Source organism: Pteropus medius, unplaced genomic scaffold (assembly GCF_902729225.1).
Source record: "Pteropus medius unplaced genomic scaffold, Ma_sr-lr_union100, whole genome shotgun sequence".
Lineage (NCBI taxonomy): Eukaryota > Metazoa > Chordata > Mammalia > Chiroptera > Pteropodidae > Pteropus > Pteropus medius.
In genome coordinates, this window is record NW_024352787.1 from 27298173 (window position 1) to 27321934 (window position 23762).

Here is a 23762-nt window from a genome sequence, read left to right on the forward strand (position 1 = left end):
TGCCAAACCCAGGCCCATACCTTGCTAACATTGGGTTATCATCATTCTTTGTGTCTCTTTGTGGTCATAAAATGGTATCTCTTAATTGGCAAGTCTTATGTGACTGAGAAGGTAGTGTTTGGCATTTAAGAGCATGATTTGGATCAAAGTGATTTAGCTTCCGTTTCCTCATTCATAAAATAATGTGAGGCTTAGATGAGGTGAAGTGTGTAAAGCATATTACTTGGCTTATAGTTTATAAGCCAAAAGGTCAGAAAATTTTTATTTTCTTTCTCAGTTTTTCTCTACCTTGTGACTATAGCTTGCACATAATAGATACTCAGTTACTGAGTGAATGGATGAGTTGCCTAACTTCCTTAAGTAGGGCACGTTTCAGCATCTTGTGGATCCCTTCGTTGAGGAGATGGAAGTAATCAGCTACTTTTAAATGCATAAGCCATCCATTGAACTGAAGAATCCAGATAAATTAATGTTATGTGACCCGTTGTGGTCTAGGTTGACTTGAATTTAGTCAAGGATAGTCTCCTTTCATTTTTCTCTTGGCCTTTCTCTCAATCTGGTTTTTAAACCAATTCCTGTAGGTGATCTCATTAGAGAAACTAAAGGATTTTGGTGAGTGTGTAATTGCTCTTCAAGCCAGTGTCATAAAGAAATTTCTGCAAGGCTTCATGGCTCCCAAGCAAAAGAGAAGAAAACTCCAAAGCGAAGATTCAGCAAAGACTGAAGAGGTGGATGAAGAGAAAAAAATGGCAGAGGAAGCAAAGGTATCTAGTTAATGAAGATGTAGTTTTATAACTGTTTAGAAGAATGTGATTTGTTTTTAAATAGTCTGACCCTATGCTACTGTAAGCACTGTTCCCTGAGCCAGTGTTCCATTTTTGTCACTTTCACTAAACTTTGTGGTTGCAGACTGGTCTGTGGAGCATAGCCCTGACTCTAGGGCTGGGTAATAGAATAGGTCAGAGTGTTCCCCTTCCACTTTACCAGAGCTGATTCCTTTTTTAAAAGGTATGGTAGTTCTTAAATTTTTTAAAAATATATACCTAACAATTTAACATTTTATTCTTTTTAAAGAATAAATAATCACAGGTCTATGTCATTAGGGACATTCACATTGTTCTGCAACTGTCACCACCATCCATCTCGAGAACTTTCATCTTCCCAAACTGAAACTATGTTCATTATAAACACTAGATTATACCCGTCTCGTCCCCAACCCCAGCCCCTGGCAACCACCTTTTTTTTACTGTGTCTGTATATTTCACTATTCTAGGCACGTCATATAAGTGGAATCATAGAATATTTGTCTTTTTATGACTGTCTTAAGTTGTCTTAATGTCTTCAAAGTTCATCTATGTTGTAGCATGTGCCAAAATTTCCTTCTTAAGACTGAGTAATGTTCTATTGTGTGTCTATACCACATTTTTTTTTTATTTGTCTGTGGATGGACACTTGGGTCACTTTCACTATTTGGCTATTGTGAATGATGCTGCTGTGAACATGATGTACAAATATCTGTTCCAGTCCCTACTTTCAGTTCTTTCAGGTATGTACCCAGAATTACTGGATTAAATAGGAATTCTGTTTAATTACTTTTTTTACGCCTCAAATTTTAATAAGATCCCTATACACACATTTATTTGCTACTAAAAATTGAAGTAGCACATCAAAAAAAATTGTTGCAATTCAAATTTTTAAAAACCAGAGAATCTAGTTAATGTACCCTGTACTAATTACGCTCTAGCCAAACCACCCAGTGTTTTCTTTCTTACATTCCTTCCACATGAGTTACTTGCTTTTAATTCTTGATGTTGGGTTTCATCTTACTAACTTCAGGCTTCTAAAACACACTGGCAGTGTTCAAGACCTATTTAATGCTTCTTTGGGTCAAATAAAAAAGTGGAACTGAAGTATATTGAAGTCATTCAAATGCAGACTACAAAGATTCCTTATAAGTTACTGATGTAAAAGTAGACAAAGAGATGCAAGACAAAAGACATCACAGAATTTACAGGTTATCAAAATATTGATAAACAGTCAATCCTAGCATAGATTAGCTTTCTCTCTGTTTCTCGAGGAACTGCCATAATGTCTTCCATAGTGATTGCACTGTTTTACATTCCTACCAGCAATGCATGAGGATTCCAATTTTTCCACATCCTTGCCAACATTTGTTATGTTCTATTTCTTTTGACAGTAGCCTAGGGTGCAAAGTGGTATCTCATGGATTTGATTTGCATTTCCCAAATGATTAGTGATGTAGAGCATCTTTTCTTGTGCTGCTTGGCTATTTTCTATCTTTGGGTAAATGTCTGTTCTAGTTCTTTGGCTATTTTTTAATTGGGTTGTTTGGGTTTTTGTTGTTGAGTTGTATGGTTCTTTATGTTATCTGAGTAGTAATCCTTTATCAGATATATGATTTGCAAATACATTTTTCCATTCCCTGAGCTGCCTTTTCATTCTGTTATATACTGTCTTCTGATGCCCAAGAGTTTTAAATTTCGATGAAGTTCACCTAATCTCTTTCTTTTGTTGCCTTTGCTTTTGGTGTCATGGTCAAGAAATTAGTGCCAAATTCAATGTCATGAAGCTTTTCCCCTATGTTTTCTTCAAAGAGATTTATAGTTTTAGCTTGAACATTTAGATCTTTGATCTATTTTGAGTTAATTTTTGTAGGTAGTAAAAGGTATGAGTCCAACTTCATTTTTGTGTATGTGGATATTCAGTTTTTTAGTTTTTTAATTTTAAAAGTAGCATACTCATCGTAAGTAAACCAAATGAGAGAGGTAAGTAAAATATGAAACAACTTCCATTCTAACTTTACTCCCTAAGAATATCACTCTCTAATAGTTTGATTTATTTTTTATATACATACAAAGATGAGTTTGTTGGATCTTTACAGAATGGAATCCTCTGCATAAAGTTCTACGGTTTTTCTACTCATCAGCATATCCTGAGCATCTGTCCCCTCTCCCTGTGAGTCCATGTAGATCTACCTGATTGTGTGTTTGTTTTTTTAACATCTTAAATTCCTTACTGATGAATATTATGTTGATGTTGTCTCTGATTTTTCTTTATTAGCAGCTCTGTTTTTTTTTTGTTGTTTGTTTTGTATTAGATTTCTGCTTAAGATTACTTAAGAATTTGAAAACAATACGCTGAGAGGTCCCAACTATTAGCTAAGGGAATACTTTCCCCTATTTTTGATTTCTCTCTCCTTTTCTCCCTCTTTTCTTCTTTGACAAACAACTTGTAAAGATTTGCCTGTGCCAGTCACTGTGATAAGTCTGGAGATTATAGTGATGAGTAGAAGCCAAAAGTCTGTCCTCAAGGAACTCAGTTTGAGTGTGAGAGATGGTTATAGTAGTGTGACAGGTACTGATGATGAAAGAGCAGTACTTGGCTCACCTGTGAGGGAGGGATACCTAGGGCAGATTAGAAAACTTCCCAGAGGTGAGAACATATCAGCTAGGTTTTGAAGAATAAATTGGAGTTAATCAGTTCATGGCTGGGGGCATAGGCTTTGATAGATTGAGCTGAACTTGGCCTTGTTATTGACAGCTGCCCTCCCAGTTTACACCGACTAAGTCTACTCCCCAAAGCTCCTCAGTTATTTGAAACATTGTTGTCATGTTCCCCTGTTTCTTCTTCCTGAAGCCAAGGGTGATATATGATACAAAGAAGATTGTTTTGGGGAAGAGGTAAGCGGAGAACTTAGACTCAGATAAAGGTTTAACTATTAATTCATAATGTAACCTCAGAGACTTCACACATGTCATTAGTGTACTAGGATTTGGTTCTTACTTTAACGCATTCTTTTTAATGATTATATGGCATCCAGGTAATTTTCTAGATGAAATCTAAGACATTAGGCATAATTTCTGGCCTCGATGAGTACGATGTGGGTTTTATTTTTAACTCAGTTTTATACAGAAGAGTCTTTCTTGATGGGACCTTTCTTTGCCATTTCCTTACCTGTAAAGCTTTCTTATTGAGAACTAATAAATGTAGAATTCTGATTGATTGTTTGTTTGTTTGTTTGTTTGTTTTAGTATTTAACCCCATAGTGAAGCAACCTCTTCTTAGCTTGTCATATAAAACTTTATTCTTAGTTTGATTGGGGAAGAAAATATGAGCACTTTTTGCAGGTTTAACCTTGAGGCCCAGACACACACTACACAAATGGAAAACATGGGAGAGTTTGTTGGAAAATCAATTAGGTTGCCTTTTGAGTAGTTTAGCAGTGTTCTTCATTAAAATGACATTATGCTCTTTAGTTCTCCACCGAAGGTCAGCTTTGCCACAGCTAAGAAATTTTCCACTGTCCTTTGCTTAGAAGGTTTCCACTTCACATGAGGCCAGGGTTTTTTCATCCGGCACTACCTTCTTGCATGAGCTAATATTTATCTCTAAACTGGGCTTTCGTTTCCTTGTGCATAAAAGTAGATTCTCTCTGAAATCTCTTTTTGTAATAGTTGATGATTTCAAATATTTACTGCTTATTTTATTGTGTAAAATGGGAAAGGCATTGGATAATTCGGCAAAATCCTGGGTTCTGTTATGTTCTAGATGAATTTGTCCTGACAATCTGATTATCTGTTTTTCAATTTTATACATTCTTTTGTGGAAGAATATAGTCCGAAGCCTCATATTTTTACCAAGATATGATGCTTCCTTTTTACTGTTAAGCAAAGGGATTAACGGTGATTTGCATATAAACTGGCTTCCTCTTGATTCTGTTATACCCACTTCTAACTTGAGACCACCTTTATTTAAACATACTAGAGAATTTGGATTTTTCACCAGAATATTGTATCTAGCCTCCTAGTAGCACAGCATGACAGAGAGTATTTACTGGGTGCCACCAGTGTAAAATGTCAGAACTTTATCTTGCTATTGTTGACCTGTTTTTAAAAACGCTGTCTTGAATATGGTAGGTTTTTTGTTTTTTGTTTTTTTTTTTAATGTGTTGGCCTGTTTGGAATTTTGTGCAATGGGAGAAGACCAGGATGTTCTATCAAGTTATGTGCCTAATGTTTTTACCCTCAGTATCAGCTGGTCTAGATGTATATAACTCAGTGGGTATAACAGGATGGGGATGGGGATAAATTGGCCCTAAATTGCTATGAAACATTGGACAAGCTTTCTTTCCACGAAAAATAATAAGCAAACATTACACAAATGTGCACAAACATTCATAGCCAAAAATGGAAACATGCCAAGTGTCCATCATGATTAATGGATAAACAAAATGTGATATATCCAAATAATGGATATTATTCAGTAATTAAAGTGAAATGAACTATTGTTGCATGTTGTGATGTGGGTGAACCTAGAAAACATTATGCTCAGTAAAAGAAGCAGTCACAAAAGCCTACATGTTATATAAAATGTCCAGAATAGACAAATCTATAGATTGAAAGTAGATTAGTAGTTGCCTAGGGCTGGGGGAGTGGTGGGTTAAGGTAGGGAATGGGGAATGACTGCTCATGGGTACAAGTTTCTTTTTGGGGAGATGAAAATGTTCTGAAGTTAAGATTATCTTGATAGTTGCACAACTCTGTAAATATATGAAAAACTATTGACCTGTACACTTTAATATGCAAATTTTATCTCAGTAAATGTTTTAAAAATGAAATTAAATAAGTTTATTTCCAAGATCTCTTCCAGTTAATAAGGCCAGGTGAGCTATTGAGAATCCAGATTTATAATTTATAGGAAATAACTTCAGGAAGTAAAAAACAGTACTTTAAGCTGATATGACTTATTCTTGAATACTTATGTACATCTGACTGTCCACTAGATGACAGCAAAGCCCATTTTAGTCACTCCCTGCCTTTTTTCAGTTGTACTGTTTTTAAGAACTGAACCTAAAATCTTAAAATTTATATTTCATTGAAGAGACTTCGGTCGTTATTACATTAAGAGAGTCTTGGTACCATATGGTAGCTCTGTTACATTAGGGGAAGAAGACCAGTGAGGCAGCTGTCATAATGAACCTCACGTTTTACTGAGGAGCTCTGGACAGGGAAGGAAGGAAATTATTCTGTATTTCAAAGGCAGATGTTGAAATATCTGTATTTGCAGGTTGAATTAAGGAACGAGTCAGTTTCCACTACACCTTAAGCACCCTCTTAAATAGAGTTTTTTGGTGTGTTTATATTATTCTTGTTATTCATAAATTTATACCTGCAAGACTCTCTCTGATTCTCTATTTTTGTTGAAAAGAGAAAGGACAGCATTAGTTTTTCTTCCTCAACCTTCACACCACAGCTTCAGAAGTAGCTCAAGTATCTTTGTCACTTGCTGCTTTATTTTAAAGCCTATGGCCTTCCAGGTTAACTGGCCTTTCATGTAGGAGGAAGACTGTTTTACTTATTATAGATCTCTTTGCTTGGGGCAAGGGAGTGAAATCCAGCACTGGTGGTGTCTGCCGAATGGTAAAAGCAGCAAAGGTTGCTAACCTCAGTCATGACTGAGGTTAAGCAATATGACTTCCACAAGGTTGATGATACTAAGATAACCTAACCTCTCTGCTTTTGGTGAGTTGCCTAAGTTTTACGTTTTACTTTGTCCACCTCTCTTGTGGTTTCTGACTGAGAATTGTATCCCCCACATTAGCATTTGTTTACAAGGATGCTCACCTAATCATTTAGGCAGGAAGTGCTTTGAAACATCAAAAGCACTACCTTTTGACTAATAAAACAGTAATAAAATTAAATGTGTTATCTTAAAATGGTATTTCTCTTTCTCCTTAGAATGTATATTTTATAGGCAAGAAGGTTGTGTTTATTGTCAAAATTCTTGATTATATTTTCTGCCACCCTCACTATGTTTTGCTTGGCTGATTCTGAATTAATTGCATTTTCTGATTATTGAAAGTGGTAGTGCAGGTTATACTGAGAGTAACTACTCAGAATGAAGTCAGGCTAACCCCTGGGACTTTACATTTTTCACCTCAAGTCAAGATGGATATTTTATATCAGTACTTAATACTTTTTTAGGGCTGTAGAATACTTTATAGATATTATTTATTATTTCTAGGCCCTGTAATCTGGGAGTATGTCATGTTAGTGTAGAAACTGATTCTTGTTAACCAAAGTTCTATTAGCTATGTGACATTGTTGCATACTAGCATTTAAACAAGCGTTCTTGCTTTTAAATGACACTGAATCCTTAAGGTGTTTTCACTAGAAGAGACCTGTCTCTAGTCATTTACTTCCCCCCACCCTCCTTAATTCTTTGTGTGACCTTTGGCAAGTTTTTTTTAACCCTTCAGAGCAGTGATTTCTTCTATAAATGAGTTAGACTGGAGGAGCTCTAGGAGGTAAATGTACTCAGAATGCTCTTGTATCTTTACCCGTTCCTAGTCCTCTTTCAATGTACTCTTGTCAGTATTATGTGAAAAATTCATGTCTTTGAGGTCATTGTAGTAATGCTGGCCTGATTTGGTCTCTGTTTAGGTTGCATCTGCTCTGGAAAAATGGAAGACAGCAATCCGTGAAGCTCAGACTTTTTCCAGAATGCATGTTCTACTTGGGATGCTTGATGCCTGTATCAAGTGGGATATGTCAGCAGAAAATGCTAGATGCAAAGTTTGTCGAAAAAAAGGTATATTTAGATTAAAGTTGCTTATCTGAGTATATTGGGGACTAGGACTTCCATTCTCCAGGTCTTTTCTTCCCTAAAAAATTCTGTGTACACAGAATTTAAATGTGGGACAGATTTTATTTTCCGAGCTATAAAGTGCTAGTCTTTGAAATCACATGCCAGCAAATCAAACCAGGCCCTTTGTTACTCAATTTTGAATATAAAAATAAGAGCAGTTGATCTCTCTAATCTTTAAATTTTCTACAGGTAGCAAAAATAGTTAACCTAGACATTTTAATTCCTTTTATCATCTATGAATTTTAGTTATTTGTGAAGTAAGAGGGTGCTACCAACAGAGGGCAGTACTTGTACATTGTGAAGAATACTCAGGTTTGGGCTTTCCAGCCCTGAGTCCTCCAAAGCAAGGCATTTGGGACTATTTAATGCTGATAGCTTTCAGAACTCAAAATGTGTAAAAGGAATTTCATGGCTAAAAGCCTTCCTCAGTGATTGACTCTCCAGTGGCTGAAGTTATCTTGTGAATTAGGTTAGAAATTAATTTCCAAGAATGAAAAGCTCTGTATAAAATCATTCAGTTGCTTTAAAAACTGACTTCTAATGACAGTTGGAGAGAGGAAATGACCATATTAAATTGGTTCAGTGTATTTTCAAATGTAGAGAAACCAAGTGTTTTAAGAAAACCATATTAGATATGAGTTGGGAAGTGTTTAGGAGGTCCAGGAGGAGGAAGGGCAGAAAATATAATATTTCATGGCGGATTCATTTCTTAGTGCCAAAGGAGCAGCAATATTTCCTGCCATCATTTGGTTTCTGCTGCTACTTAGTAAATATTAACTGCCCTGTCCTAGGCCTGGATAGATTTTGGGATATGAGTCAGAAGACCTAAGCCCTAAATTACACACGATCTAATTTGTGCTATATTTCTTTTCAGAAAATGACTGCATTTTTAAAAAAATGGAGTAGCACTATACTATAACGTTTGTTCTTCATTGGTGTTGAAGGTGAATGGCTCTTTCTTAACTCCTTGACTGTTGCTATGCTCCTGACAACGCTATACAATTTTATCTCCTTGCAGGTGAGGATGACAAACTGATCTTGTGTGACGAGTGTAATAAAGCCTTCCACCTGTTTTGTCTGAGGCCAGCCCTCTATGAAGTACCAGATGGTGAGTGGCAGTGCCCAGCTTGCCAGCCTGCTACTGCCAGGCGTAACTCCCGTGGCAGGTGAGAATTTCTTCTTTTAAAAAATGAATAAGTAGGTGTTAAAATTAGCTTCAGTTATTCAAATGGAATGATTCTAAGGACCTTTAAGTTCATCTTTGGGTATAGAGCCTGCTCATTAAGATATTACAATAGGAGCTCAAAGGGCTCTGGTTTAATTTTAGCTTAATGTTGACATTTCTACTTTTTCCTAACAGCCGTGTTCTCTATCTTCTTGACCATGCCTTCTAAAATAACTATTTTCCTCTGCTTTGCTTTCACTCTGTTTTTTAATTTGTGATTACTTCTACAACCACCCACTGCTAAAAATCCTGCTAAAAATTACCTTTCTTATCCATTCCTATTATTTCCCTTCCTTAATCATGATTAGAACTTTGGTGTCAACTTAGACATCTTTCTCTCCCTCTTCTATAGTCATATGCATTTGGCAGATGTTATCAAGTCAGTGTCCAGATGTCTAATGAATAAATCTCCTGCTGTCCATTTTCCAAGATCCTTGTTGTCATTCGGTCCTCTTACATCTCTCACCTGGGCTTCTTCATTGGCTTCTCAACTCTTTACCTAATATCTTTCTCCCTTTTATCCTTCCAGCTTTTGTGGTGGTACCAGAATGGTTTACATAAAGCAAAGAAGGATCTGCTTAAGTTACTTTCTTGTTCAAAAATTTCAGTTTTTCCATTGCTTCGTCAATAAAGTCCAAACTCCCTAGCCTAACTTTTGAGACTCTTGTTATACAATACTGACATATGTTTTTATGAGCCTTTGTTCCCATATTTGTGTGCCTATTACAGACTGTTCATTGTATATCCTTGCTTCTTGTGTTTTCCTCCCCAATGGGAGTATTCCCTCTTCTCAGAACTCTCACCTGGGTAAACTGGCCACGACCTACCGAAAATTTCACTGCTCTTTTGAAATGTCCTTACATCCTTAGAATTAATTGTTCCTCCTCTGTGTTCCCACTGAATTTTCGATCTCTAAAACAATGTTTTGTTGCATCTTGCCTTTATGATTAGTTTTATACACGACCATCTTCTCATGAGATTGTTAGTGCCCTGAGAGTAGAGGTGGTGCTTTGTTCTTCGCCCTAATTCCAGTAAGGCCAAACACAAGGCCTTGTAATGAGGAGGTACCTAATATTTGCCAAGTTAATACTGTTGTTTTTCACATTGAAATTTAAGGTTGTAAAAGGGCAGCTTATAGGCACCCTGGCTTGGTTTCTCTTTGAAAGGGCAGAATTGTTTGATCCTGACCCCACCTAACAGTATTACTCGGTTATTTCTCACTCCATTCCAGCTACACTTAGAGAGATGAGGCATGCTACTCTGAAATGGTGGGGCTTTGGACCAGCTGTTCTGAGCTGGGATTACCATTGCTTTGATGTTATGGTCATCTGCAAGCTGTTTTAGCTCCTGGAAGGGGGCCATCAAGGTGGAGTAACACCTGTCTGGGCTTTTATTCTTTCAGTCCACCCCAGAGTTGGGGACACATTTTAATATCTGAAATGTTACATTATCTGGCTGTTTTTGTGAGATAAAAGGAATAAGAATTTTGTATTGTTTTGTGTGCAGAGGGGGTGGAGTTGCATTTTGGTCTTGAGTTCTGTTGCCATTGGTATCTTAATCAAAGCACTTGGGGCCTGGTGGAGAAGGTATACTGTCGAAGCTTAGTTTTTTATTCTGTTTCCTGTGTCATGGCCTAGATTCAGGCTCCCTTCCTTCACAATAAAATCTGTCTAGTTTGAGAAGAAGAAAAAGTTGCTAGAATATCTATGGGACTTTATTATCCCCATAGGAACACTTTGACCTAGAACCATGTTCCCTACATCCTTTTCACCTCACAGGAATTATACTGAAGAGTCTGCCTCTGAGGACAGCGAAGATGATGAGAGCAATGAAGAGGAAGAAGAAGAAGAAGAAGAAGAGGAAGAAGATTATGAGGTGGCTGGTTTGCGATGTAAGTATTCAGTTTACCTTCTTAGTTAACCACACAGCCTTTTTAGCTTACTTGGAAAGACTGGGTTGACTGGCAATACATATTCACCGTTGCCATCGTGTCATTTTCCTGTGGCTGTTCTTGTGACTCCACTGCCATGGTTTTAAATGGTTTTCAAAATGCGTGCCATTTAACTGCCTTGCTAGTAGGAGGTTGGATAGCTTGGTCTCAAGAATATCAATTTATGGCAGATCCACTTGGTCCAATAGTTAGTGGAATTCAAGGTCCCAAGTATGTTTTATAACAAGTCTGCTAGTTCTGAACCCTTCAGTGTCTGGGGACAAAGGATAAAAAAGGTCTAGGCCCATTGCCATCTAACAGTTCTTTTGGCCTCTGGTGTAGTGCTGCTTTCAGAGAAGTTATTTTTTTCTCTGGTTACAGTGATTTTCTCTTCCTTATAGTGTGCAGGGCTGTAGCTTTACTGGTTTGAAAAAGGAATACTGGTTTTCCATGGTTTAGGTGTAAAGGCTTTAGAAAGGTTCAGATTTGTTTGGCACTAGGTGCCAATATGGGGAGAAAAAAAGCCTTTTCATTTACTCTCACCTCGTTGACTATTATTTTCATGTTTATATTTAATGAGTCTGAGAGTCTTATTGTCACGGTTAAGCCTAAAGTTCTGCAGTCTACCCCTTTCAACAGCTCTCCTCTTTCCAAAATAGACCCTTTGTACATTAGTAGAAAAGAGACCATGGGTCAAGATTTTGATGAGCTTTTGAAGAGATGGTTCAGTTCCCAAGATCATAGCACTCTGAACACTCAGACTTGGTAAAAGGGAAGAGAGAATAGAGAATGTTTGGCATGACCAGTCTCTTATTGCAGTGGTGCTGCCAAAACCTGAGGCCTTCGGATTTGCACACCTGCTCCTGGCTCCCCAGTCCCACAGGCTTTTAATTTGAGACACCTCAGTTTCTCCCTTTCCTGTTGGGCTCCTTTTGTTTGTTCACGAGGCATGATTTTCCAGGTATCCGGGGTGAGGAGATAAGCAGTCCATTAACCCTGCATGACATAGAGGCTGGCGTCTGCTGGCATCTACTGGCCAGGAGATGAGATTCAGAGGCACATTTATCTGGGAACAGATTCTGAATATAGTAGTGTGCTGATTTATTTCTTTTCAAACTAATCGTTGCTTTCCACTTCTGCGTTGTTGCTCTTTCCAAAGAATTGTTTCCTTTCCAGGTTCGGGGGCTTTGTTTGCCAAAGAATGTAGGAAGTATTTGGTACCTCAAAGCTTTTTGTCTGCTCTGCCTTTTAGGCCACCAACGATGTCGTTCCCTAGTACAACTCAAGTCAGTGTGTTGGTGGCTATCCCTAGCATCCCAAATTTCATCCTTGATATCAGCTTCTTACTCTTTTCCTAGGCCGTTCTTCAGCTAGAGACCCTAAAATAGCCAATGGAGGGTTATCATGGTCCAGAAATAGAATATCGAACATTGTTTATTAATTTGTTGTATTATCGCCTCTGTATACCTCTGTCTCTGTCCAAATGTCACCTCCCAACTTTCCAGGGAAATTTTGTTTTGTGGGGAAACCTTGAGTTAATCTTTATGGAGCACTGCTTCCTAAGAAAATGTTGGTTCGTCTAACATTGAGCACCTATTATAAACTTGAGACACCTCAATTTCTCCCAAGTAGTCTTGGGTGCTTTCGTGTTCTTTATTCTCTTCTTGGGGACGCTGGGTGGTTTCTTATGGAAGCGACCGACTGTCTATGGTTTTCAGAAATGCAAGGAAGCAGGACCTGGGCTAGCCTTAAATTGAATTCAGTGAAGACTTCGCATAAGTATTTCACATAAATATCAGCTTTTCTCTGAAAAGATTGCGATGGTGAGTTTAGGATAATTGGGAAATCGGAAGCAGGATCTCTTCTACAATCAAATTCCTCTCACATGTAAATACATTATACCATCTCAGGTTGAGCTTGAGCTGTAGGAAAAGGCCTCTCCTCAGTCAGTTTACAATCGACTCCTTCAAAGGCTTCATTCCCTGGAGTAACTTGAACAGGGTAGGGCCAGAGGATAGAAGTACTGAAGGCACTGACCTTCTGAAGAGACTCTTGAAAGGTCTTTGGCAGTTGATGAAAGGTATCCATTCTTAATCTATTACTGCTACCTTTAAAGTGCCTTGTTAGGTAGGGTAAAAGATAAATAGCAGAGTACCCTGTAACTCAAGGAAGCCATTGCTTTGCTTGTCCAGATTATCTTCCCATTCTATAAACATGCTTCCTTTATCCTCATTTGTTCTCCTATCAGTCCATATTTTTTATTTTAGTGAGACCTCGAAAGACTGTCCGGGGCAAGCAGGGTGTCATCCCCCCTGTGGCAAGGCCAGGCCGACGACCAGGTAAGAAGCCACATTCAACCAGGAGGTCTCGGCCGAAGGCACCACCTATGGATGATGCTGAGGTTGATGAGCTGGTAAGAATTACTTATCATCCTGCCTCTGATGTTTCTGTTTCTTACCCTCCACTCCAGCATTAGGAATTCATCTGGCAACAGGTGGGAGCCTTCCCCTCTCCTCCCTCCTCCCTAACTTTGGAGGGAGGCTGATGGGTGGGCCTGTAGGCAGACAGAGGCAGCAGGCCCTCCAGGAACAGCTATGCCCGGCATTCCCCTGCTGTAGCCTGCAAACATTGTCTCCTCTAGTTAACAGGCAGCCTGTGACTTGTTAAGGATTTTAAAATAGTATCCATGTGTCTCCAGTGGCTCATAGGGGCTGGGTCTCCATTGTGGGAATGTCAGCAATGTTGGAGCCTCACTCTTGGGTCTTTTGCTGACAGTTGTTATGGGAGGGACATTTCTCTCCTTCTGCTCCTCAACTAATGTGATTTTAGTGGTTTTGCTTTAGATTTCACTTAGGCTTTAAAGAATAAAAAGAGGCTCTTGAAAACGTGGTTTTGACAGATCAAATTAGGGTTCGGGGTGGGTTGGAGGTTTAGAGCAAGTCATTAGGGAGCTCAAAGGGAATTAAGAGATTCTCCCACTTGCCCAGCTGTAATTCATTTAAGTCTGTAGCTCCTACCCCTGTGAGTTATGGCTACCTGAAGAGAGGCCCCACCCCTTTTCTCCTTAGCCAGGAGAGCCCAAGAAGGGAATTGTACCTTTTGCTTTTCTTTTCTGAGACTCCCTACCCCCACAACATTGGCTGCTGTTGGTCCCCATAACCCATCTGGCTTTCTGCAGTTGCTTGTTTATAACCATCCATGGAGTTAACCATAATCCCAGGTCCATCTGCTCTCAACAGGCTAGCGTCCTGTTGACAGTGGCCTTCTATAGCTGACCTCTAGCAGGACTACTATAATATGGCAACTGCTGCCTGCCCTCTGCTTCTTCGATTACCATCCATCAGGAAGGAGGCAGGGAGGCTGATGGGAAGATGCCTGTTCCCTAGCTGAGAGGGTTCCCTGTCTAGAAAGTCAGATGATTTTGATCATCTCTGCTCCTAGAAAGTGTTCGAACTTTTTCTCTCTTTTAAGCAGATGCACACATTTTTTGGCCTGTCCAAAAAATGTCTTTTCTTGGACTTGTAATAACAGTCTTTTTCCTTTGGCACCAGGTGCTTCATACCAAGCGGAGCTCCCGGAGGCAAAGCCTGGAGTTGCAGAAGTGTGAAGAGATCCTCAACAAGATTGTGAAGTACCGCTTCAGCTGGCCATTCAGGTGAGCTTTGTGTTCTCAAGCACAGAGGAGTAGGACCAGCCTTGCAGCTGGTTGAGGAAGTGCTCAGCCGAACCCCTAGGACATGTCTCAGAGCCCGGGGATTAGCATTCCAAACCTGTAGAGATAGCTCTTAGGACAAGGTGAACATAGCTTTATGCCTGCCAGCTGGCTGATCTCAGCAGGAGTGCGCATTGTGTGGCTGGTGGTTTGATAACAAAGTTTCTGTCAGTTGTATTCAAGGCCGTGCTCATATTTCCATTTGGTTCTTCTCCACAGGGAGCCTGTGACCAGAGATGAGGCTGAGGACTACTATGATGTGATCACCCACCCCATGGACTTCCAGACAATGCAGAACAAATGTTCCTGTGGGAGCTACCGCTCTGTGCAGGAGTTTCTTACCGACATGAAGCAAGTGTTTATCAACGCTGAGCTTTACAACTGCCGAGGCAGCCATGTGCTAAACTGCATGGTGAAGACAGAACAATGTCTGGTGGCTCTGTTGCATAAACACCTTCCTGGCCACCCATATATCCGTAGGAAACGCAAGAAGTTTCCTGATCGGGTTGCTGAAGATGAAGGGGACAGTGAGCCAGAGCCCATTGGACAGTCCAGGGGACGAAGACAGAAGAAATAGGCGGGGCCCTGGTAAGGGAGAGGGAGCTGAGGTTGGGGGAGTCGAGGGGAGAGCAAGGGAAGGGTGGGAGAGGCAAGAGAAGAAGACAGAGAAGAACGTGGAAGGGAGGAGATCACAGGGAATCCAGAAATGCTTGTCATCCCAAGCCCGCGTTGTTTTTCTAAGACTCTCCATAGGGCCTTGATCAAGCAGAGTTCTTTGGAGAGCCTAGGTAAAGGTTGGTGGTCTCTGCCTAGAAACATGGGTGGTAGATGGCCTCCACCTCCCTTTATGAAATTTTCCAGGAAGAGCCTAAGGGTATGGCTTTTCTTATGAACCCAGTTCCTTTTCCTTTCTTCTTTCCTAAGGTCCTTTCCCATTTTGGCCACCACAATAGTACCAAGCCCTCCGGTCTCCAGGGTAGGGATTACTATATTACATAGAAGAATCAAGTGTAATCGGGCCAGTCGGGGAGGTGGTGTTGATTTTTTAAAATCTATATTTATATACAGTCATGTTTCTTTAAGCTCGTACTCTGTCTCTTCCTCCCTCTCCCTCTCAGGTGACGGTATCAGTGAGTGCCATACAGAATTCTGTATTCACCAGCATCATGAAACATTTGTACTCTTTTGAGTTGATCTTGGCAGAGTAAAGGGACATGTCTTGGAGCCATTCCTGAATATTCTTCCCCTCTTTGTGACAATTCTCTTACCATTCTTACCCCACTTCACCCCCTCAAAAAAACAGACAAAATTAAAAAAAAACAAAAACAAAAAACTAAGGCACTTCACTTAAAGACTGGAGTCCTGCTTGTAATCATGCATATAACCTTGACTTTGATGGATCTGGCCAGTGGGGTGTTGGAGCCCAGCCCACCCACATACCAGACAGGCTCTTAGGGGAGCAGAAGAAAAGCAGGAAGAATTGAAATGTTTAATTTTTTAAAAATTGACTTTTCTAATTATTAAAAGTTGCTTGTTTCAGCAGTGATATTGTATAAAGAACATCTTGTAAAATATTTCTGTCATCTTGCTTTGGCACATGTACAGTACAATTTATATGATAATGTGTTTGCTTTCCATTGCCCTGTCTCCTCCCTCAGCCTATCCTCTCACCTTCAGAGAAGTCGGGTTGGAGGCTCATCAAAGCAAGCGGTGGGCCCTGGTAGTGGAAGGAGTGTTCTCCTGCCTGCCCTGGTGGCTGTTTCACCCTTCTCTTCCTCCGCCTCCATCCGCCTCCTCCCATGCCTTTCCTGGCCTCAGACTCTGTTCCCTGAGAACCTGAATCTTTCAGTGGTCAGTGTCAGTGGGAGGTGGGAGGAGGGACAGTAGGAAAAGCTCAGATAGCCCCTTCCCACAATGACTCTAGTGCTAGTAGTTATATTTAGACAAAACTTTGTAGTCTTCTTTCCCTTTTATTGGCAGATTTTGATAAATGAAGAACAGGGTTTCATTTTCTTTTCTATCAACTTTGAATTTGGAATTTTGAGCACCTAGGTTCTTCTGTACCTGTTTAAATTAAGGAAAAAAGGATTCCACCAAAGGGATTGCAACTCATAGAATTTGAGAATAAAGCCTCTTAATATTAAACTTCAAGGTGTGGTCCATTTCCTCCCTTTCCTCATTCAAGGACTTTGGGGATTTGCTCTAGTGGCTGGTGGATAGGTTTACGCCCTTCTCCCACAGGCTTGGAGTTAGCACTGACATTACAATTTCATAAACCCAGCCGCCAATACTTTCTCCTGCCTCTTACCCTAGAGCCAGTCTATTCTTGTTAACAGTGAGACTCCTGTGTTCCCACTTCAGTGACACCTGAATTGTTTGTTGTTTTTTAAAATTGTCTTTAAGGAGGAAGGGCCCCATTGAGGGGTAAACTTGTAATAAATTGGAATTTCAAATAAACATTATGTACTTGTGTTTATAAAGAAGAAAATTCTGGTGAGTCTGTCTGTGTGCTCTCAGGGGTGGTAGTGCATAGTATAGTCCCGAGCACTGTTTTCCCTTTGACTCTTGGAAACTTCTCCCACATCGAGAGGATTGGACTGATTTAGTCTTTTTAACCACAGGTCAGATCCAGCTACTCATTTCTTTGCTTCCAGGAGACATTTCTGGGTATCAAAGCATGCCTTTCAAGTTTCTCCTGGCCTTGTCTCTCTCTCTGAAACCCCCCCAAATTTCATTTGAAACTTGTAGGAATTAGGGAAACGTATTTTTTAAGGCTTCACTATGGGAATTTATATAGTTTTTCAGGAGTTCATTTTGGGGAAACTCCTGACATTTCAAAACACTTTCAAGGAAAATTTCAAATATAATACCAAAAGAGTGTAAATGTAATGAATTCCCATGTACTTAGCCTCAGTACTTTTTCCACATTGCCGATTTTTTCTTTATACCTTCATTTATTTTTTTATTCTGGGAGTTTTTATAAAGTCTGAGTGGTTGAATCGAGTAAGTCACTGCTGTGTGGCAGCTTGCCTATGGACTTCAAAGATTTTGCAGAGCTACTGCATGATCCCATTGACTGAGAAGGGAAACTGCCAGTTCCTGACCAACTGAATTGGGGACATCATAAGGTAAAATGAGAAGAAGTTTGAGAAGGAACCTAAGCCCTAAGTGCGGGTTCTGCCACTGGCCTTGCTGAATGTGGACTTTGAGCCAGGCCTGCACTGAGCACTCAAAGGCATTTTTAGTCCTGTAGGGGGATAAGCAGTTTGCCCCAAGGTCAAATCGAATTTGATCAGCCAGCCCTCAGGCTCTAGAGAAGGTAACTGCTACCTCTGAGCATTTTCTACACAATCACAGTTGGGCTCCCAGCCCACATCTATGCAGTCCTATCCCTTGGATGGGTTTCTTAGGACAGGGCCTGTGGAGCCATGTCACTTCATCTCGCGTTTGTATCCTGGTCCTATCTAACCTCAGCCCATTCCTCATACTTTTTCCCCAGGGGTGTGACCTTGGGGAAGCCACCTACTTTTGATTGACTACTGCAAATGAGGACAGGGGTCTGATCATTACTTACAAGAAGCAACTGAGTCCTTTGTCTTGACTACTGTTCTTTTTCTTCAAACCCTATCTCTGGGGAGGGGGCACAGTCAGGGTGGCAGTGAGGTGGTGTCTGAGTTCCAAAGCCGCCACTTTGGTGGTGTGTGTCTCTAACTTTCCAGGGAGCCAGGGTCTTCTTAGGAGTAAGAAACTCAAGGCCAGGTAGGAAGAGAGGGTTGTCCTTCCATTACCGCTTCCATTACTACTGCCGAGGGCCTTCAGGCCTTTTTACACCCAGGACTGCCCCCAAGTCCTGGAATTTTCTCCAGGATGGGAAGGATAGCAGCTACTGATCTTCTCCCCGACCCTGGGGCCTCACCTCAAGTCTAACCTCAGTCAAGTTCATCCCCGCTGACTCCTATGAACTTTGAATCGTTTCCCTGGAACTAATACTGATGTCAGGGCTAAGAAGTTCCTTTAATTTGGGCCCTCCCATGCACAAGTTCAGACCATGTGGACATGCTGCTCTGAAAACCCAAGTGCTTGGGCCACCAGGGCCACTGAGGACAGAGTCCGGGGCTACACAAAGCAGGTATTGGTTTCTGAGGCATTTTGGAGCTCTGGAATTTGTTGGGGTGGGAGGGGCTTCTCTGGATAAAACCACCCCAGGTTATAACACCTGCTGTCCCCCGGGGAAGTGGTGGTGGTGGGGGCAGTCACATAAACTCCAGAGGCTGCAGACTGCCTGGCTGTGTGATCTTGAGCCAGCCAAGCCCTCCACTTTCCTCTGCCTGTAAAGTGGGGAGAGGAGGATCAAATGGAGGACTTCTGCGAAAGGTCTTTAATGACTTGTTTCCTTCTTCCTTTTCCTCCAGGGCCTGGGACTTTTCCATAGTGTCTTCCAGCACTGAGAAGCCTTAATTGGCAAGGTCCACTCTCCCTCCCCAGTCCTGGCCCATGTGAACCATCCCAGCCTCAGAACAGACAGAGCCCCCTTGGGAATTTATGTAGTCCTTTAGCCTATCCTGACTGCACTGACCCCTCGTCCCCCAACCCCATCCCAGTTTTCCTAGAAGCCAGTCTGGTTTCGGCTGAGTGGGACATAACCAAGGACCAACTCCTCCCCTGTCCACTGACTGGCAAGGAATAGGATGAAATGGTGCCACCTTGGTGCTCACCCTCCCCTCCACCCTTTGCCCCGTACACACTTGTATTTCTCTTCCTGTCTCCGGAAATCCTCTTTTTTGGCTCCAGCTGCCCTTGCCCTGGTGCAGGCCCTTAGCAGCTTCAGTTCTACTCCCTGCAAACCCAGCCTATAAGCCCAGTTTGGCGCAGCCACTGCCCCTCCCACTCTGAATCTGGGCCCCTGTCACCTTCAATAAAATCATCCTGTCTCCCCCAAGGACCCTTATAGGGAGAGTTACAAGGTGTTAGGGTCCCTTGGCTTCATTGGTCAAAGAAGGCACAGGAACCTACTGTGTGCCCTGTGAGAAGGGAAGGATTTGGATGGGGAGGGCATTTCACATGCAAGAAATGCAGAAGCAAAGGTACAAGGGTTGCAAAATTCCCCTGAGGGTCAATACTATTCCTTGTGAGGGACAGCCCTAAACCCCTCACGACTGATGTTGCTTGTGAGAAATTGACACAGCCTGTTTGGTTTTCATCTGGTTTCTTTCTTGTCCTGTGAGGTGGGTGGTTCATGCAGGGCAAGAGCTCTGGCCTGAGAGACCCTGGATTTGGGGCCTGAGCCTTACCACTGAAATGAAGCAGTTGACTTCAGGCTTCCCTTGGTTCTAAAATCAGGATGGCAACAGGGTTGGATCCTTGAGGCCTCCTGTCAGTGACACTGAATGTTGCTCTGTGTCATAATACCCAGGGACCTTCATCTGGCTGGAGTCACAGTGGCTAAAGCTGAGGCCAAGATGGGGTCCTGGGGTCTGACTCCAAGCTAATGGGGGTCTCTGGGATCTGGCACACCGATATACCTGAGACCTTTTCCTATCCCCTGCACCTGCCCCATTGCTCACTGCTGTTCTCAGCATCTCAAATCTTCCCACAGCCCTTTAGGGGCTGGGAGCCCAATTCTCACTATACTCAACAGCTTCCACTTTCATGCCCATTTCTGCTACCGAGATGCCCATATGCCACAAGCAGGTGGGGTGCCCTGACTAGCGTCCCAAGGAGCGAGGTGGATGCACCAGCAGTCTTCGAAGGTAATGAGGATGGTCAGACTCCAGCCTTAGGCCCCAGGAGGGGACAGCATGCTGGGCTACAGGAGGCAGTGGAAGCAGTTCCTGAACCTCCAAGGGCACTTTTGAGACAGGCCAATGCCCTCATTTTCTACACAAATGAGGAAAGCAGAGTCAGAAAGTGAAGACTTACCCACGGCCCCCAAGCAGGCTAGATTCCCAGGGCTAAAGGTGGGGATGTCATCCCAGGGGATTCCTTGAGTATCCCAGCAGGCATCCTAGTCTCATTTTGGGAAGCAGGAACCCAGGCCTCGGACAGGCAAGCAGGTTACCAAAAGGAGCAAAGACAGGCAAAAGGGGAAACACACATACACACAAATCTGGGACTCCTGCAAAACACAGCTGTTCCAAGGGGATGACCTGATTGGTGGGGAGCCAGAGAATGGGAGGAGGGGGTGATCTCAGCAATCACCCCAGCTCTGCTCACAAGGGAGACTCCTGCAGAGCCCCCACCCTCCTAGCTTTCCCCTTCCCAGCCCAGAGAGGACGCAGCAGTGCCACACGGGGGTTTATTCCAGTCACAGCTTCCAGAGAAACTCAACAATAAATTACATCATTAAATAAACTCCCTGCTGGACCACATGCCCTTTTGCCCCCTCCTCCTCTCCACATGCTCCCCCAGGACCCTGTGGGTCCTCATCCAGGCAAATCCCCTGCACTAGGCTGTAGGGGAGTAAGCCTCACTGGGTCCTCACATGTGAGAGTTGAAAGAGAGTCTCCCCGTCCTGGTCCTCAGCCCCCTTGCACTTACTTGCCTGACCTTGACAGCTGGGCAGCTGCTAGTCAGCTGTCTCCTCCGGAGGAGGGGGTGCTAGGAAGGGACAACAGCCGCCCTTGTGCAGGCCTGTCTCCCTAGAGGTGTGTGGGGTTCTCCAGAGAGGGGTCCGTCTTAGTCATGTGCAAGACCACGGTGGGGGCCTTATAATGGCAGTGGGTGCCACGGCCATAGCCCCCAGGGGCCCGGTAGGCCTTTGCCCGGGCCCGACCAGCTGCCATCTTGCGGTGGCATAGGCTCTGCCAGGTCTGGAAAGTCTTGGAGCTCCATACCCAGACACCGCTGGTAATACCCACCACCAGTGACATGAAGATTTTGAGCATAAAGACGGCCACTGTGGGCACTGAGCCCCCTTGCAGAGAGCAGTCCCTCCGGCCACCGGGCATGCTGGCTGGGGAGCATGGTTGCTCTGTGGCCTGAAGGCGCCAGAAGTCCATGTTGAGGCGTTCATAGACATAGCACACAATGACACAAGTGGCGGGCACTGTGTACAGGATGGAGAAGACCCCAATCTTGACCATGAGCTTTTCCAGCTTCTCTGTGTTGGTGCCCCCTGTCTTCATGATCTTGCGTATGTGGAAGAGGGCCACGAAGCCGGTGAGGAGGAAGCTGGTGCCCAGCACCAAATAGCAGGAGAGGGGCACCAGCACGAAGCCCGTGAGCGCAGCTGCATCCATGCTGGCCACGTAGCAGAGCCCAGTCAGCTCATCCCCAGCCACCTTTCGCAGCGTCAGGATAACAATGGTCTTGAGGGCCGGCAGGCCCCAGGCTGCCATGTGGAAGTAGCTGCCATGGGCCTCAATGGCCTCGTGGCCCCATTTCTTGCCAGCCGCCAGGAACCAGGTGAGTGTCAGCACTACCCACCACAGCGAGCTGGCCATGCCGAAGTAGTAGAGCAGCAAGAAGACGAGGGTGCAGCCCGTGTTCTCCAGGCCCTCTTGGATCACGTAGAGCGCACCTGCCTCCTGGTCGCAGGCAACACTCTGAGCCCCGGCCACAGCGCGGATGAGGAAGGCCAGCGAGTAGACGTTGTAGCACATAGAGAGGAAGATGATGGGGCGCTCGGGGTACTGGAAGCGGTGAGGCTCCAGCAGGAAGGTGAGTACAGTGAAGGCGGTAGAGAAGAAGCAAAGCGCTGACCACACGGCCATCCAGACGAGTGCGAAGTCCTTGTCGCGCCGAGACCAGAACACCTCGACACCCGGTCCGCAGCGCGGCGCGCACGAGCGGCTCTTTTCCACGTACTGGAACTTTTCGGGGTTCTCGCAGGTGCTGCCGCCGCCCGGGTCCAGGGCCGTGTCCCCCGGGGGCCGCGCAGGCCGCGGGGCCACGGGAAGCATGCCTAGGCCTTTGTGGGGCTCTGCGGGGCCGACCGTGGCGTTCTCGGGCGCTTCCATGCAGAGAGCGTGGGGGTCGTTGCGCGTGGGCAGCCTGGCGCAGTCCAGGGAGTCCGGCCAGCCGAAGTTGAACTGCTCCATGATGGGCGCGCAGCGCAGGCGCGCCTGCTCGCACATGGGCCGGCAGGCGGGGATGGGCGTCGAGACCTGGTCGGTGCACATGGGTGCGTAGAGCGAGCACAGGAAGAAGCGCAGGTGGCTGTGGCAGCCGTACTGCACGAGCGGTGCAAACTCGGCCAGCTCCGCGGCCGCCTCGCCCTGCGACGTGTGGCCCAGCAGGTTGGGCATGCGGGTCAGGTTGTAGCCGATGCCGCGGCACATGGGGATTTCTACCGCCTGGCACGGAGCTGGCCCGCGCCCGCGCTCCGGGTCAAAGCGGCCGATCTCCAGAGCCGCACCGCCCGCCGCCAGCAGCTGCCACAGCAGCAGCGCTTGGCGGAGCGGAGGCACGGCCATCCCGGGCGGCCCGGTCGAGGGCGGGAGGTCGGCCCGGGCTCACTCGGGCCGAGCCGTCCAGTGCCCCCGTGCCCACCCGTCACGTCGCAGGGCGCGGGCCATCGCCGAGCCTCCCGCGTGTGTCGGGGCGCTCTGGGCAGCGCGCAGGAAAGCCGCCCGCGGGAGAGGAGGCGCCGAGCTGCCACCGCCGCTGCCACTCCAGCAGCCGCGGAGACAGCGCCGGCGCCGCCTCGGGAGGCCGCGGCTACAAGCCTCAGGGCGGGGCGGCAAGCGGACACGCCCAGGGGCGGGCCCTCCGTGTGCTGGGCACACCCATGGCCGGGTTTTAAAGGCGCCGCGTCTCGCAGAGTCCCCCGCCCCAACCCGAGGCCTGGCACCCATAGAGGTACGGTCCTGCGGAGCCGGGTGTAAGTACGATATCGTCTGCCGGCTCGTACTTGGTTATTTTCCTTACCTCGCTGCCCAATCATTCCTCGCGGCAGAACAGACAACCCATAGAGTTCCCTGCCCCACCCTCATACTGGAAAGCCTCGTCTTACCCCAGGCGGGAGGAGACCGTTTCTAAGGCTTCCACGCGTGAGAAGCCTCGGCCTTGCACTCAGTGACAGTTCAAATGCTGCCTCTTCCTCTTCATAGTTGTATGTGACTTTGGGTTCTTCTCTCTAAGCCTCAGTTTCCTTTTCTGTGAATCAGGCAGATAATCCTGTAAAAATTAACGCATTTGTGGCACAAATGCTGTTTATCTGTCACACTACACACTTGACCTCATTGTCTCTTCTCAGTTCTCCCTTTCCCAAGTGAGGAAACTGACGC

The 23762-nt window shown here is 44.3% G+C and overlaps 2 protein-coding genes across 3 annotated transcripts in view; one reads left to right on the forward strand and one right to left on the reverse strand.

Moving 5' to 3' along the window:
- The window catches only part of BAZ1B (bromodomain adjacent to zinc finger domain 1B), a 58381-nt gene extending 41389 nt beyond the window's left edge, over positions 1-16992 (forward strand). Inside the window, exons 13-20 of one of the 2 annotated variants that reach the window (XM_039849211.1) lie at positions 582-764; positions 7464-7611; positions 8687-8834; positions 10672-10784; positions 13091-13236; positions 14375-14478; positions 14755-15123; positions 15654-16992. In XM_039849211.1, the coding sequence (XP_039705145.1) occupies positions 582-764; positions 7464-7611; positions 8687-8834; positions 10672-10784; positions 13091-13236; positions 14375-14478; positions 14755-15112 (1200 nt within the window). In that variant the 3' untranslated portion in view covers positions 15113-15123; positions 15654-16992. Of the gene's footprint in view, positions 1-581; positions 765-7463; positions 7612-8686; positions 8835-10671; positions 10785-13090; positions 13237-14374; positions 14479-14754 lie in introns of both variants that reach the window. The other variant, XM_039849210.1, reaches the window with a different exon arrangement.
- Positions 16993-20816: 3824 nt separating this feature from the next.
- FZD9 (frizzled class receptor 9) lies at positions 20817-23180 on the reverse strand. Its single transcript, XM_039849212.1, has one exon. The coding sequence runs from the start codon at positions 22947-22949 to the stop codon at positions 21174-21176; it is 1776 nt and encodes a 591-aa protein (XP_039705146.1). The 5' UTR covers positions 22950-23180; the 3' UTR covers positions 20817-21173.
- Between the last annotated feature and the right edge of the window lie 582 nt (positions 23181-23762).

Excerpts from the sequence above, each read along its gene's own strand:
- FZD9 (XM_039849212.1), bottom strand. The coding sequence starts at position 22,949 with ATGGCCGTGCCTCCGCTCCGCCAAGCGCTGCTGCTGTGGCAGCTGCTG.